Source organism: Dendrobates tinctorius, unplaced genomic scaffold, assembly GCF_039654945.1.
Source record: "Dendrobates tinctorius isolate UK_male_01 unplaced genomic scaffold, ASM3965494v1 ptg000037l, whole genome shotgun sequence".
NCBI lineage: Eukaryota > Metazoa > Chordata > Amphibia > Anura > Dendrobatidae > Dendrobates > Dendrobates tinctorius.
In genome coordinates, this window is record NW_027361705.1 from 23,471,270 (window position 1) to 23,487,755 (window position 16,486).

Below are 16,486 nucleotides of genomic sequence, written 5' to 3' on the forward strand. Positions count from 1 at the left end.
CCAAATTTCCCATGCGGATAAATACCTGTTGAATGCCTCCCTGTATGCTGCTGCGTGCTCAGCAAGAGCAAACAGCAACATTGCTATTCGCCGCATCCTTTGGTTGAAGGTGTGGAACGCAAATCCAGCTTCCAAAAAATCACTGGCCTACCGTTCCAGGCTCTTTGGGGCCAAACTAGACCAAATCATTTCGGATGCCAACGGAGGCAAAAGTACTTCTCTGCCCCAATCCAGTCCCAGACGCCCCTTCAGCAGAAAGGGCACCCAGCCTTTTTTGCCCTTTTGACCTTTCTCTTTCTCAGGCGGATCCTCACAGCAGGACCGTTCTTCTGCACAAGGGGAAAGAGGGAAACCTTCCTTCAAACCTACCCCTCGTTGGAGGTCTGAGAGCCGCCCCTCTAAGCCCTCCGGTTCTCCCGGCCACAGATTTTCCTCAAAATGACGGGTCACCCGCACCTGGGAATCTTTCCAGGGTGGGAGGCAGGCTTCTTGTTTTCAAGGAGACTTGGTTGGTGGCGGTCGACGACGCCTGGGTCAGGGAGATTGTCGCATCAGGCTACAAGATAGAATTTTCTTCGCCCCCAAAAAGACTATTCTTTCTTTCTCGTCCACCAAAACAGTCCTCTCATGCCCCAGGACTTTCCCAGGCTGTCGCTTCCCTTCTAAGCTCAGGAGTAATCGTACCCGTTCCTTGGCAAAAATGGTTTTCCGGGTTTTACTCACCTGTTCGTAGTCCCAAAAAAGGACGGTTCCCTTCGCCCGATCTCTCAAGCAGTTGAATCGCCACCTTCGGGTTCGCCACTTTCGAATGGAGTCCTTGCGTTCGGTGATCGCCTCCATGGAGCCGGGGGAATATCTTTGCTCTGTGGACATTCAGGATGCTTATTTGCACGTTCCTGTTTGTGTGCAGCATCAGAGGTTCCTCCGGTTTGCCATATAGGAGTACTATTACCAGTTCACGACTCTCCCATTCAGTCTGGCGTCCGCCCCTAGGGTCTTCACGAAGATCATGGCGGCGGTCAGGGCCATCCTTTGTTCAAAGAGGATTCTTATAATCCCTTAAATCGACGATCTTCTGGTCAAGGACCCATCTCGCCGAGACTGCGATCACAGCCTCCAGATCACTCTGGATTCGCTGCGCTGTCTCGGCGGGATAATCAACAAAGGGAAGTCGACCCTGATCCCAACTCAGCGTCTCGTTTTCCTAAGCATGGAATTCGACACCATCCAAGCTCGAGCTTCCTTCCAAAGGAGAAATTTTCATCCCTCCGGAAGGGGATCAAAGCCCTAAACTTCCCCTTCGGCTCTGCATGAGAGTCCTGGGGAAGATGATTGCCTCCATGGAAGCAGTGCCGTATGCCCAGTTTCAGTCCTGCCCTCTCCAGCAGGCCCTCCTGTCTGCCTGGGACAAGTCGACGATTTCCCTAGACAGACCGGTGCTTCTGCCTCTCAAGGTGAGGCAATCCTTAACCTGGTAGACGCTTTCCAACTCTATCCTACGCGGGAGATCCTTCCTTCCTATTCGCTGGCAAGTCATCACCACCGATGTCAGTCTCCTGGGTTGGGGAGCGGTTTTTCTCCACCTCACAGTGCAGGGCCTCTGGGATGCTCAGGAGACTCTCCTCCCAATCAGTCTCTTGGAGATCAGGGCAATCCTTCTTGCCCTCATCCGCTGGCAGTCCCCCCTCGAAGGCAAGCCAGACCGCACCCAGTCGGACAACACCACTGCCGTGGCGTACATAAATCACCAAGGCGGAACTCGCAGCAAGCAGATCATGCTGGAGGTGGCAAAGATTCTTCGTTGGGTGGAAAGCTATGTTCCCGCCATATTGGCCGTCCACATTCCAGGGGTGGACAACTGGGTAGCCGATTTCCTGAGCCGTCAGGGGCTCGTGTCACAATGAAGACACCTTACAAAAAAAGCCCCGGTGTCAGCATATTACCAGGAGAGAGTCAGGAACCCACTGCTCCCAAGGGTCAGAGATATAAGTGGACCGCAGATGTAAACCCACGCGTATCGCCCCCTCAAGTGAGGCTTCGTCAGGGGTCTCTGACCCTTGGGAGCAGTGGGTTCCTGACTCTCCTGGTAATATGCTGACACTGGGGCTTTTTTTGGAAGGTGTCTTCATTGTTTGAGCTTTCCTTATGGGTTCATATTGTCCACCGGTTATTAGACTGGTGAGACAGTTTGAATTTTTCCTTGCTCTCCCCTTAGAATAATAATCCCGAAGGGAGAATGATCCCATCATGCTTTCCAGGTCCTATTGGACAGGTTACATTCATATGTATTGCTTTAGCCTCATGAGCTGCTAGGAGAGGGGTTATTTTGGGGTCATTTACTGTCTACTCTCATGCATGGGAGTCATTATTGAATCAATTTTACTCTGTGGACACAGTTCTATGTTTTTAAGTGTGTATTAATTGTAATTGTGTGGCAATAAAATTGTTTTGATTTATATTTTCTATATATATTTTTCTGTGGTGTGCATTATTCCAGTAGTGCTTTTTTCTTCTTTGGTTACAGTTTGTTTCCTATGACTTTTTCTCTTCCCTCCGTTCTTGGTTTTCTACAGACGGGTCTCGATTCTGGCCTTTCCCTCAGTACCTTAAAGGGTCAGGTGTCCGCTCTGGCTATCCTCTTCCAAAGGGATCTGGCTTCTCTTCCCTAGGTGAAGACTTTTGTTCAGGGCATCGCTCAAATAGCGCCTCCTTACCAGTCTTCGGTCGATCCATGCGATCTAAATCTTGTTTTGAGCGCCCTCCAGCATGCGCCCTTTGAGCCAATTCAGGATATTTCTTTTTCCTTCCTCTCATGGAAGATGGCCTTCCTGGTCGCCATCACCTCTATTAGGAGGGTCTCAGAGTTGGCAACATTGTCATGCCGTTCTCCTTTCTTAGTTTTGCACCAGGATAAGGTAGTTCTCAGACCGGTTCCTGCCTTTCTGCCAAAGGTAGTCTCTGCCTTTCATATCAATGAGGACATCGTCCTCCCCTCTCTGTGTCCTTCTCCAACTCATCCCTTGGAGAGATCCCGCCAAGCGTTGGACTTGGTCAGGGCAATCCGAGTCTACCTTGCTTAAACTGCTTCCTTCCTTCAGTCCGACTCCCTGTTTGTTGTCTCTGAAGGGCGTCGGAAAGGGTTTCCAGCCTCCAAATCCAACATTGCTCGTTGGATTCGTCCAGGGGTGAGGGCTCACTCTACCTGGGCTGTGGGAGCTTCCTGGGCCATTCGTCACCAGGCTTTGGCTTTGCAAGTTTGCAAAGCTGCTATCTGGTCGTCCCTCCATACCTTCGTGAGATTTTACAAGATAGATACTGATGCAGGCTTCGGTAGGAAGATACTGCAGGCGGCAGTCTCCCACTGGCCGACCTAAGTACCCTTCTCTCAGCATTTCTTTCCCACCCTTGGTACTGCTTTTGGACCCATGGTAACCTGTGTCCCCCAATGAAGTGAGAAAGAGGGATTTTTGGTACTTACCGTAAAATCTCTTTCTTGGAGCCTTCATTGGGGGACACAGCACCCTCCCTTAATGTTGTACCGTGTTGGTCAATGTGCCGTTGTTTGGTTGGTACATAGGTTGAGTTCTTATATTTGCTCCTACTGCTACTTTTGCACCAACTGAGGTAATTTGTGCCTGTCGGTAGGTGTATACTGCCGGGGAGGAGCTAACTTTTTCTTATTTGCATAGTGTCAGCCTCCTAGCGACAGCAGCATACACCCATGGTAACCTGTGTCCCCCAGTGAAGGGTCCAAGAAAGAGATTTTACGGTAAGTACCAAAAATCCCTCTTTCTTCTTCACAGTAGCATTTCTGTCATGGGTGTGGCTCCGTTGTGGGTTCAGTCACAGCTCTGTGTGTAGATAGAGAACGGCGTCTGTAAATGCACCCCCGACACTGACTGATAGCCGGCTCTATTGCTCATCCTGTTGTCAGCAAATTAACCCCATGTCTACAGGTTACTAGCTTTTTTTCATGTGACAGGCTCCTTGTATCAGGGGTTGAGCTTCGGGGATTTGAGTTTTTCAGATGTCGGCAGGAGTGTGTATGCCAATCACATATGCACACCCGCACAGTTCTTGTCCTTGTGCACTCAGAGATTTCCTACATGGACAACGTTTTGTATTAAAGCACCACCAGCGATTTGTTTTTTTATATTGTTTTTATATTGTTCCACTGGAGTGGTGCTCTAAATGTAATTCCCCTGCCCTGTCTCATACGCTCCTGCTGCTGCCTTCATCCTTTTCCAACGTCGCTCACGTCGGTCTCTGGCGAAAAATAGTAACATAGTTATTAAGATTGAAGGAAGACTTTAAGTCCATCTAGTCCAACCCATATCCTGTCCTAACTTGCCCTAACATGTTGATCCAGAGGAAGGCAAAAAAAAACCCATGTGGCAAACAGTAAGCTTCACATTGGGGAAAAAAATTCCTTCCCGACTCCACATACAGCAATCAGACTAGCTCCCTGGATCAACGCAATATTAAGGAAACTAGTGTATATACCCTGTAATATTATACTTTTCAAGAAAGGCATCCAGTCCCTTCTTAAATTTTATTAGGGAATCACTCATTACAACATCATACGGCAGAGAGTTCCATAGTCTCACTGCTCTTACAGTAAAGAATCCACGTCTGTGAGTATGCTTAAACCTTCTTTCGTCCAGACGTAGAGGATGCCCCCTTGTCCCCTTCACAGGTCTAAGAGTAAAAAGATCATTAGAAAGGTCTTTGTACTGTCCCCGCATATATTTATATATTGTAATAAGATCACCCCTAAGCCTTCGATTCTCCAAACTAAATAACCCCAAGTGTAATTACCTGTCTTGGTATTGCAGACCCCCCAGTTCCCTAATAATCTTGGTCGCTCTTCTCTGCACCCGCTCCAGTTCAGCTATGTCTTTCTTATACACCGGAGACCAGAACTGTACGCAGTATTCTAAGTGTGGTCGCACTAGTGACTTGTATAGAGGTAAAATTATGTTCTCCTCATGAGCATCTATGCCTCTTTTAATGCATCCCATTATTTTATTTGCTTTTGCAGCAGCTGCCTGACACTGGCCACTAAATTTGAGTTTGTCGTCCACCCATACACTCAGGTCTTTTTCAGTGACAATTTTGCCCAGTGTTTGACAATTAAGCACATAATTATACATCCTGTTCGTTCTACCCAAGTGCATGACCTTACATTTATCCCCATTAAAGCTCATTTGCCATTTATCAGCCCAAGCTTCTAGTTTACATAAATCCTCCTGTAATATAAAATTGTCCTCCTCTGTATTGATTACCCTGCAGAGTTTAGTATCATCTGCAAATATTGAAATTCTACTCTCTCTGCCCCCTACAAGGTCATTAATAAATATGTTAAAAAGAAGTGGGCCCAAAACTGACCCCTGTGGTACTCCACTGCTAACCGTGACCCAGTCCCAGTGTCCTTCATTAATAACCACCCTTTGTTTCCTATCCCTGAGCCAGCTCTTAACCCACTTACACATATTTTCCCCTATCCACATTGTTCTCATTTTATGTATCAACCTTTTGTGTGGCACCGTATCAAAAGATTTTGAAAAGTCCATGTACACTACGTCCACTGCATTCCCTTGGTCCAGTCCTGAACTTACCTCTTCATAAAAGCTTATCAGATTATTCTGACAGGAACGGTCCCTTGTAAACCCATGTTGATATTGGGTCATGAGGTTATTCTTCTTCAGATACTCCAGTATAGTATCTCTTAGAAAACCCTCCAGGATTTTACCCACAGTTGAGGTTAAACTTACTGGCCTATAATTCCCAAGTTCAGTTTTTGTCCCCTGACCTGTCGGCGGCTCCAGTGTTTCATGACGCGCACGGGAAGTCACTTTTCATACATCTGAAAGCCTTTTTCTGGCTTTGTTATGGCTCTTATAGACTTGCATTGAGCTCTTGTGACGTAACTACTGACTTCCGGTCGGTCAGAAGCTGCGCTCACAAGATGGCGCCGCTGGAGAGGTATCAGTAAAAGGTGAAGCCGCTGGAAGGCGAGTATAAAAACAGGGATTGGGGACTTACACTTAAAGCGCCACTCCAGCGCTGAAACAAAACAAAAAAAATGGAATGGCGCTTTAAGTGGGTAAAACATGGGTTGTCCTACAAAAAGTATTGCTCAAAACTCACTATAGCATTTGAAAATAAATATATTTGCAATATACTAAATAAAGTACATGCTTCCATTAAAGGCAGCTTGTCAGAAACACTGTCTGTCTTCAGAGACTGTACGGGTTATCGGCAGGTGAAAGGCATTTACATCCTACCGGATGACGTTTCATTCTCCGTTTCATTCTCCTTGCTGCCAGTCATAAGGCGATGCAGGTGATGTTATAGTCTCCTATGGGCAGCTGTGATCCCTCTCTGGCACACTGATGGACAGTGAGTGTGTGCAGGCTGTCAATCAGTATGATGGTGAGTGATTACAGGAAAAAAAAAATAAAGAATTCCAGCTCCTGGTAAAAAAAAATTCTTTAAACATTATTCTATAAGAAAGTTAAAAAAAAATTAGATCCAAGGCAGATATGTGCGAAGCAACGCATTTCGAACGTACGCGCGTTCTTTGTCAGAGCTAGTTTGTTAGAAAACGCCAACTTGGCTACTACTACTGGTGAGCTGGCAATCCCTTTTCTTAGTGAGTGATTACAGCCTTGTTGACTGCGACCTTTCCTTGCACTGCTCCGGTGCCTTTCTCCCTGTAGTCAGCCGGCTGAGCAGATTATAAACCCTATTTACCTGCAGCGCACCTCTACATTGGAAGGTAAATGGCGTATCTGGATGTTGCAGGCTTCCTTTAACAGTGATTTCATCTTGTCTCTCCTGTAGCTGGAGGCAGGTCTTCCTTCAGTAGTGGACGCACATGTCCAGTATCTCTCCTGCGGTGCAGTGATCTGACAGTGATGAGGCCGATACTGTGCGCTAATGATGGGAGAAGTGGAGCATGTGCAGTAGATGTAACTAGCGGTGAACAGAGAGCTATACAGATAATATGGATTTATAGAGAGTAGATAGGTCAGGTGGATGTGCAGTAGGTTGGGGGCAACCTATTTTTCCAATTTGTGTGATAACCCCTTTAAAAGCTTGGGTGTGTTTGTGGGGTGGCATTCTTCTATAATTTCCGTACATATTACATCTGGGGGGGCCAAGCTACCACAACTCCTTTTTCAATAAAAGCATTTTAGGAATATTTTGAACTACATGAAACAATCTGCAGTGAAATTACCATTTGGTATGCAGTACCTTCTTTTGCCTCTGGGTGGCTTTGTTGCTGTCTAGTAGTCTTTTAGACAGGGCTGTGGCAGTGCTAAGGGTGCAGGAAGCTTACATAAACCCCACAGGACCAGTTTTGGCAGTCTGCAGTACTTAGACTTGACTTAAGGTGACCGGTTTAAGTTAAGACTATAAAATCCCTTAATGGAATCAATTCTTCAGCCCGAGCTTTCAATGCCTGATCTCTTTGGCAGACGTTGGGCTTTTTTTTTTCTCCGTAGCGGTGCTAAAAAGTCGAACTGCTCTGGTTTATGGACTTCCCTAGAAACAAGCATGGCACTACGTCCAACCCTGAGCTCTGGTGACAGAGAAAAACTGTTTGTTTTTGGCAGATGAGATGCCAGGGGTCAAGTAGCCAATGCACACAGTAATTTGCTTTTCTATTAATATATCTACACAAGTTCTTGAAGTATAGCCATCTTTTCACACAAAACCTGTAGAAAAGCACGGTCTAGCTGCCTTCATCCCAAATAACAAAGTAAGGCAGCTTTACATGCTTATATGTCCTGGTATTGCCTCTGCATCGTTTATGCTCTGTAACGTGCCATCCACCCTTTGAGTAGGGGGCCCTTTTCACCGGCATACTGCCAGCACTACAGGTGCTGCAATTACCCTCCCTATCCCAGCATGCGTTTGTTTTATCCTGCCATTGTCCAATGGTGTCTTTCCTAGCCTTTCTGATATGCCTGTTTGCAGTTTGATAGACAGCAGAGCAGGAGCAGAGACAAGGACCTGATTTGCAGATTCCCCATTCAGCACATTATCAGAAGAGATGAAGTTGTACAGTTGCCATTTAATGTCTAACTAGTAAAGTCTCTCTCCTGAAGTCTATAGTCATTTTTACAACCCTTATTTGTTGTAAAGTCCAACCATAATGGCGTTGTGTAACAGAATGAAGATAGCTTCTATTTCCAGCCTTTATAATGAGAAGACCCTTGGCTGGGAGTTGCCCCACTTACTTATTCACAAATAACTCGTTGGAAAAGTTCCTAGCTTATAATGGAATATGTATCTCATAGGTCAACCTACACAGATTAAAACTAGACCTATAAAACTGGCTCCAATCAGCTTGAGAAGTGGCGACTATCTAATATGCGCCCCTGTCATGGTACCGTGTTTCATCACCTATTAAAAGGAATTCTAGGATTTTTCCAATTAATCTGAGAGCAGCATGATGCAGGGGCCAAAACACTGATTCCAGCGAGGTGTCACTTACTTTGCTATTTGCTGTAGTGTTGATAGAATCACAGTTTTATCAGCAGGAGATTATTACTAGAGGACCAGTAAACCTGCTGCCAGGTAGTCTTCCATATTCATGAGCTCTGTATAACTCCACCACTGATTTGGCAGCTTTCTGCCTATACACAGTGTACACAGGAAGCTGTCAATCAGTGGTGTGGGTGGGGTTATACAGAGATCAGTATTCAGAGAACTGCTAGATCTGCAGCAGAGAAAACAGGGAATTTTATAAGAATTGCAGAAAGCAGCCCAGTAATTGACACATTGCTGGAATCAGGGTCTCTGCCCCACTTCAGGCTGCTCCCACATAAGCCTGGTAACAGATGACCTTTAATGAAGCACCCTTCCTGCACCTCTTGTAAGGGACTGTCATCCTGTCCTAATTCCACCCTGAGTATTTTGTCATTGTTCAGCACCCACTGAATAATATTGACAGGGTGTATGTAAGTCTTTTGAACACATCGAAATTAAAAGTTCTTTTACATAAAGTAGTGATCAAGACACGTTAATGCAGATTTCTGATCCTGTTGCAGAGTCATGTAGTTATTGTCGCATTCATCCCTGGTTCTTGCATGAGTTGTATCTATCGGATAATTTCTTTGTTAAAAACATCCTTCTGAAAATAAGACAGTCGCACAATGTATCTCGCTGAATCTTCCATCAATTGTGCTACTAAAGGGGGAAAGCAAGAAGTCCATATTGCCTGACCGCGTCCCGGCTAAGTGTTAACTCTAAACCCCCTAATAGAGCATTTAGGAGAGTGTTCTAAAGCAGACAATCCCTTTTAATGTGTTCTCCTGCCAAATATCTTGAGGCATGTCGATTGTAGCAGAAAGTCTTCAAAGGGACTGCTCGGCTTTACTGAACATTACAGCACTTTGGAAAAGATCCCAGCGACCAGACATACTTTAATCAGTACACCATGGATGTTTCTGGCAGAAAGTCTTTGTTAATACCTCTGACAACTTTCATACCTTTATCATATCGCTTCTTTTATACACATACCTGCACGTGCACAAAAAGGAGATTTTTGTGTACTCACCGTAAAATCTCTTTCTCTTAGCCTCTAATTGGGGGACACAGAACCATGGGTGTTATGCTGCTGTCCACTAGGAGGCGACACTATGCATAATCTGAAAAGATCAACTTTGGCTCCTCCTCTGCAGTATACACCCCTGGACGGCGTCAGCCTTCTCCAGTTTTGTGCAAAAGCATTAGGAGGAACGTAACAGAAACATAACCATGCCTGTAAGAAGGCTACTATGTACGAGATCAAAGAACAATATGAGAACTCAACCGTAAACAACGGCCCGTAAGGGCAGCAGGGTGGGAGCTGTGTCCCCCATTTAGAGGCTAAGAGAGATTTTACGGTGAGTACACAAAAATCTCCTTTACTCTGTCGCCTCCTTGGGGGACACAGAACCATGGGACGTCTCAAAGCAGTCCCTGGGTGGGAAGCAATGGACGAATATTGTGCTAGCAGGTTCCTAATCTTGGGGCACTGCCGCCTGCAGGACCCGTCTACCCAGGCGCGCATCCGCTGAGGACTGGGTATGAACACTGTAGTGTTTCGTAAACGTGTGTAGGCTAGTCCAAGTGGCCGCCTTACACACTTGTTGTGCTGAAACCTGGTTCTGAATGGCCCAGGAGGCCCCTACTGCCCGTGTAGAGTGTGCCGTGATACCAGCCGGAAGAGGAGAATTGTTAAGTCGGTAAGCCTCTTGTATGGTGGACTTGATCCACCTGGCAAGGGTAGCTTTGGAAGCCAGGAGACCCGTGCGAACACCCTCCGGAAGAAGGAAAAGAGAATCAGACTTCCGGAAGGGTGCAGTCCTAGACACGTATATACGCAATGCCCTGACGAGGTCAAGCGTATGCAGAGCCTTCTCCACTCTATGAACCGGAACCGGGCAAAGGGATGGCAGTGAAATTTCTTCATTGTGGTGGAAGGTGGACGCAACCTTCGGAAGGAAGGATGGTACTGTACGGAGAACCACCTTGTCCTGGTGAAAAGCTAGGAAAGGCCGTCTACAGGAGAGTGCTGGCAATTCAGACACCCTGCGCAGCGAGGTGATTGCCACCAGAAAAACCACTTTCTGTGACAGGATGCGGAGTGGGACTTACTTAAGGGGTTCGAAAGGTGGTGCCTGAAATGCTGTCAGGACCAGGTTGAGATCCCACATTTCCAGTGGGCGTCTGTAGGGGGGAACCAATCGGGAAACTCCCTGGAGAAAAGTCCTTACTTGCGGCTTGTTAGCAATACGCCTTTGGAAAAGCACTGAAAGCACTGACACCTGGCTCTTAAGCGAGCCTAGGGATAGCTCGGCATCCAGGCCCGATTGAAGAAAACCCAGCACCTTCGGGAGGGAATAAGGGAGTGGGACCTGTCCACGGGATTCGAACCAGGTAAAGAAAGCTCTCCAGGTACGATAATAAATCTTGGTGGAGGCTGGCTTTCTTGCTCTGATCATGGTTGTGATGACGTCTGGTGAGAGGCCTGCTTGGGTTAGAACCCAGGTTTCAAGGGCCACGCCGTCAAATTGAGCGCCCCTGAGTTCAGATGGTAGAACGGACCTCGTGACAGAAGGTCGTGACGGTTGGGGAGACGCCAGGGGGCATCTGCTGTAAGTTGCACGACGTCGGCGTACCATGTACGTCAGGGCCAGTCCGGCGCAATCAGGATGGTTGGAACTCCCTCTTGTTTGATCTTCCTCACGACTCTGGAGATCAGGGGGATGGGTGGAAAAATGTACAGAGGCTGGAACTGGGTCCAGTCCTGCACCAGGGCATGCGCTCCGAGCGACCGCGTGTCGTGTGTCCTGGACATGAAATTGGAGACCTTGGCATTGAAATGTGATGCCATTAGGTCCACGTCCGGGGTCAAAATCGGTGACGCATCAGCGATCTCGCTAGCGATCTCGCTAGCGATCTCGCTTAGTGTGAAGTATCCCTAAGGCTATGTGCACACGTAGTTTTAGGTGCTGCGGATTTTTCCGCGCGGATTTGGAAAAGTCCGCAGGTAAATCCACAGGTCAAAAGACCTGCGGATTAGCCCTGTGGTTTCACACCTCACAGTGGAGAAGGTGTGAAACCGCAGCGGAATCCGCACAAAGAATTGATATGCTGCGGATATGAACCTGCAGCAAATCCGCGCAGAAAAATCCGCAGCATGTGCACAGCGTTTTTTAGTTTACCATTGAAAACAATGGTACTGTACAACGCACCTAAATCTGCTGCGGACCCGCAGATCCTGAAACGCTACGGATCCGCAGCAGAATCCGCAACGTGTGCACATAGCCATAACACAAGTCAGTTTTTCTCTGAAGAGCGGGAAAGCAGAACAATAAGGAGTTTCTGCAGCTAACAGTGGAGGGTCCTTGCAAGTTTGCGGCTGCATTCCAGAAATTATAGTTGAGGATTTGCCCAGGATAAATAGTGTCCTCAGTTCTGAGAACTACAGACAGATACTTACCCATCATGTAATACTATCAGGGAGGCGACTGATTGGCTCCAAATTAATTCTGCAGCAGAAAAATGACCCCAAACATACGGCCAGTGTCATTAAGAACTATATCTAGTGTAAAGGACATAGCGTCCTGGAAGTGATGATCCGGCCCACAGAGGCCTGATCTCAACATTATCCAGTCTGTTGGGATTACATGAAGAGACAGAAGGATTTTTCACAAGTGACATCCCCAGAAGATCTGTGGTTGGTTCTCCAAGATGTTTGGATTTGGCGCAATCTCCATGTTTCTTCAAAACACTGCAAGTGTATTTAGAGGGATTGATTCTTTGATGCGGTGTTAAAGGCAGAGCCGTCACCCCAAACACAAAGGTGATTTATATTTCTGTTTGTTCATTCACTTTGCATTTTGTTAATTGACAGAAATAAACTATAAGAACATTTTTGGAAACATTCTTACTTTCCAGAATTTTATTCCACACCGGCCGAAAATTTTTCCACATTTATTCATGCATTATATTTGTGGGCGCTGTCCTTTCTCTTGCTAACCTCACCACTCATATTAACCAATATCTAATGTCTTTCTTTTTTTTTTTTTGTCTCTATGTAGCTTACTGCAGACAGCAACGAGCAGGGCTCTTACGTTGTAGCCATGGAAACTTTCACTAACTTGGGCCCCATCGTGGACATGTGTGTTGTAGACCTTGAGAGACAGGGCCAGGGCCAGGTGAGATTAAAGAATTTTTGTTTCTCAAGTAATTCTTATCATTTCTTTGCAAAAAATAAATATATATATATATTTTACTTTTTCCCCTCTGCAGCTTGTTACCTGCTCTGGAGCTTTTAAGGAAGGTTCACTAAGGATTATCAGAAATGGCATTGGTATCCATGAACACGCCAGCATTGACCTACCAGGGATCAAAGGTAATGTTGCAACCCACAGTCAGCTTGTTTCCATTAGCAGTCCCCAGCCTGTGGCCAGACACCTCACTCTTCACTTACAGGGAATCTGGCAGCAGATATCTTCCTACTAAAGTAAGTCAAGTAGACTTAGACCATTAACCCCTTCTCCACATGGTGATTTTTAATCTTTTTTGTTTTTCTCCCCTTTTTCCAAGCGTTATTATGGTGATACCAAACGCGCGTGTGTGTGTGTATATAATATATATATTTGTATTTGTATAGAACCCATCACCAATTTTTTCACGTTAACTGTCCTCATGTAATATTAGCTGCAGAGCGGTTTACAACTTTTTCTTTTTTAAGTTTGAGTTAATTTTCATTACGTCTAAGTGGGTGTTAACTGTTTTCACTGGGGGTATGCACTTCTCCCTGTATGATGCTGACCAATCATAAGCAGGTAGCAACAATCAAAGGAAAAAAGACCATGACCCGTCCATAGCTCAGAGCAGTGTGTGAGGTGTAATGATCCAGCTCTGATCTCCTGGTCCAACCTCCTTCATGATTAGAAACCACAGATGACTAACAACTTTCAGGTAAGGTCCCTGTGAGGTACGGGCAGCACAGCTGAGCTTAGCTGTCACATTACAAACATTTCTGTCAATTCTCCTAGCATGGTCACCTCTGCTGCACTGCCCCTCCGTTGATGTGTTAGTATCCCACTTATGTCCATTGAACTCAGGGCAACTTGTATTCGCTCTACAGTGTGAACAGAGCAGGCTGTCTCACATGAACAGTCCGTTCTGGGCTACTCCTGATTGAGACATAATTAAACCTTGATTTGTTCTCACTGCCCTGAGCACAGTAGATATAAGTGTGACTCAACTCAGGAGGGTTGGTACAGCAGAGGTGACCATGCTAGGAGAAGTGATAGAAGGCTTTGTAATTTGACACAGCTAAACTTAAGGCCCCGTTACACATAATGATGTCCCAGTGATCCCACCAACGATCCGACATGGCTGGGATCGCTGGGACATCGTTAGACGATCAGGACCAGCGAGCAAGCTGGTTTCCGATGTAAACATCGGGTATCTAAGAGCCGCGCGGCTCTTAGATACCCACTGTTTACATTGGAAACCAGCTCCCAGCGTCGCTGATCGCTGGTCTCTCGCTGTCACACGTAGCGATGCCCCCTGGCCAGCGGGAGACCAGCGATCAAAAAACGGCCCAGGACGATGGAGTGCGATCAGCGATACCCGGCAGGGGGCAGGTCAATGATCCCCGTCACACACGGCGAGATCGCTGTGGCGTCACAAAATCAGCGATCTTGCTAGCGAGATCGCTGTGTGTGACGAGGCCTTTAGCTGTGCTGCACTTTCCTCCACAAGGACCTTATCTGAATGATGTTAGTCATCTGTGCTTTTTAATTACACAGGAAATTTGACCAGGAGATCATATCTGTATTCTTACATCTAAAGGCTCCGTCTCACATAGCGAGATCGCTAATGAATCACCAATTTTGTGACGCCACAGCGATCACGCCACATGTGACACGCAGTAGCGACCGGCCCCCCTGCTGGATATCGCTGATCGTGCAGGAATGTCCTGGGCCATTTTTTGTCGTCGGCGTCCCTCTGGCCAGCATGCATCGCTGTGTTTGATCGCTGGATCGTTGCTGAAGAGATCTGCCTGTTTGGCAGCTTACTAGCGATCATTTAGCGACGCACTAGCGATCCCTACCAGGTCGTATCATTATCGGGATCGCTGGTGCGTTGCTAAGTGAAACGGGGCCCTAACACACACAGAAATCTCTGCTCTATAGTGGGGGATGTGGTCGTCTTTCCTTTGAGTGTTACAGCCTACTTTATGATTGGTCAGCATCATAGAGAGAGGTATGCACCCCCAGTGCGAAGAAATGTTAACTCATTAGGTGCCAAACACTTAGCCAATATCTCTGCAACGAAGAGGTGAAATTAAAGGGAATCTGTCAGTAAGGACCCTCCAAAGGCCTGTTTCACATTTCCGTTGTTTGACGTTAGTCAAAATCCGCCACTTTTAGAAAAAAACAGATCCGCCCCTTTTTTTGGCGGATCCGGGTTTTTTCCCCATAGACTCACATTAGTGGTGAATTTTGACGGTCGTCCGTCACATCTGTTTTTTGACGGATTCGTGAAAATTTTAGCGGTTCCCGGGCGGAGGAGACGGACTCTGAAACGTTTTTTCAGAGCGACGGTCCGTTATTTTCAATTGCGCATGCCTGGCAGAATTCCTCTGCCGAGCAATTTAACCCTGAATGCATTTCCGGAAAAGCCGCAGCAATGCAAATCTCTCCCTCTCCCTGCTATCTCTCTTTCTCTCTCTCTCTTTCTCTCTCTCCCCCTCCCTCTCTCTCCCCCTCCCTCTCTCTCTTTACTCCCCTTCCCAGACCGCGGTTCCTTTTAATTTCCCCCGCTAGCTGACTTCACCGGATACATACACTACACGGATCCGCTGACATCCGTTTAGCACATGACGGAGGCGGATCCGTTTTTAATGCCTCTGGCGGATTTAGCCTCCCGTCAAATAGTGGAAATGTGAAACAAGCCTCAGCCATCTCTTTCATATCTGTGATCTGATGTCTTATTCCAGAGATATCCATTTTTTTTTCTTATGTGTAAATGACCTCTTCCAGGCTCTGGGGGGATGGTGCCTGGAAGATAACTCTGCCCCCAGAGCTTATTTTACACTAAAGGGGAGTTACAAGTGAGACAAGTAACCAACACAGAACAGGAGAAATGACCTTTCTCTTCTTGCAGACATTTTTTTTTCTCTCTGAGCTCTGCGGTATTGCAACAATATTACACCCTGTCTGCCTGTGAGCTGGAAGCTGAGAGGAACCTATAGACGTGTCAGGTATAGTCACACACAGCTCTGCAGTGAGATCAGGTTTTTTTAAACCTTTTTTTTCTAACAATTCTATATTTATTGGTTCTATTAAGGGAACCTTGAAAAGGCTTGTACTTCCTACTGCAGTACCATACTATTGCAGCATGCTGTAGAAGTAATTGGGAGGCATCATGCAGGGATAAAAAAGAAAATGCCCTCAGAGAAGCGAAGAGCCAGCTTTCTTCTGTGAGACATGTAATGACACACAGGCCTGCTCTCCTCCTTGATCTCTGCACCTACTGTCATTACAAACACCACTTGCAACTTTCATCTTGGGGCACTGTCAGTTCTGCTCTATTCCCCTCACCCATCTATGATTGCTATGAGATGAAAGCTGTTAGAGGAGTTTGTAATGACACACAGCTCTGCTGTACTTTACGCAGTCAGTGCAGAGATCTGTGAGGAGCAGTGCATTACATGTCTCACAGGAGAGACCCTGATCTAGGCTTCTCTCTGGCTGTTCTTTCTTTATCGCCTTATTGGGGGACACAGAATACCATGGGTGTATGCTGCTGCTGCTAGGAGGCTGACACTATGCAAAAACAAGAAAATTAGCTCCTCCCCGGCAGTATACACCCACCGACAGGCACCAAGCACCTCAGTTTGTGCTTAGTGTCTGTAGGAGGCGGACCGGGATCTCCCCAGATCCGCAGTTATTAATCCAATTTT

The 16,486-nt window shown here is 46.6% G+C and overlaps 1 protein-coding gene across 2 annotated transcripts in view; it reads left to right on the forward strand.

The window, feature by feature from the left end:
- DDB1 (damage specific DNA binding protein 1) overlaps window positions 1-16,486 on the forward strand; it is a 93,074-nt gene that overhangs the window by 40,425 nt on the left and 36,163 nt on the right. For both annotated transcript variants that reach the window (XM_073573912.1, XM_073573914.1), the window contains exons 8-9: window positions 12,603-12,719; window positions 12,814-12,916. In XM_073573912.1, coding sequence (XP_073430013.1) covers window positions 12,603-12,719; window positions 12,814-12,916 — 220 coding nt within the window. The remainder of the gene's footprint in view (window positions 1-12,602; window positions 12,720-12,813; window positions 12,917-16,486) is intronic.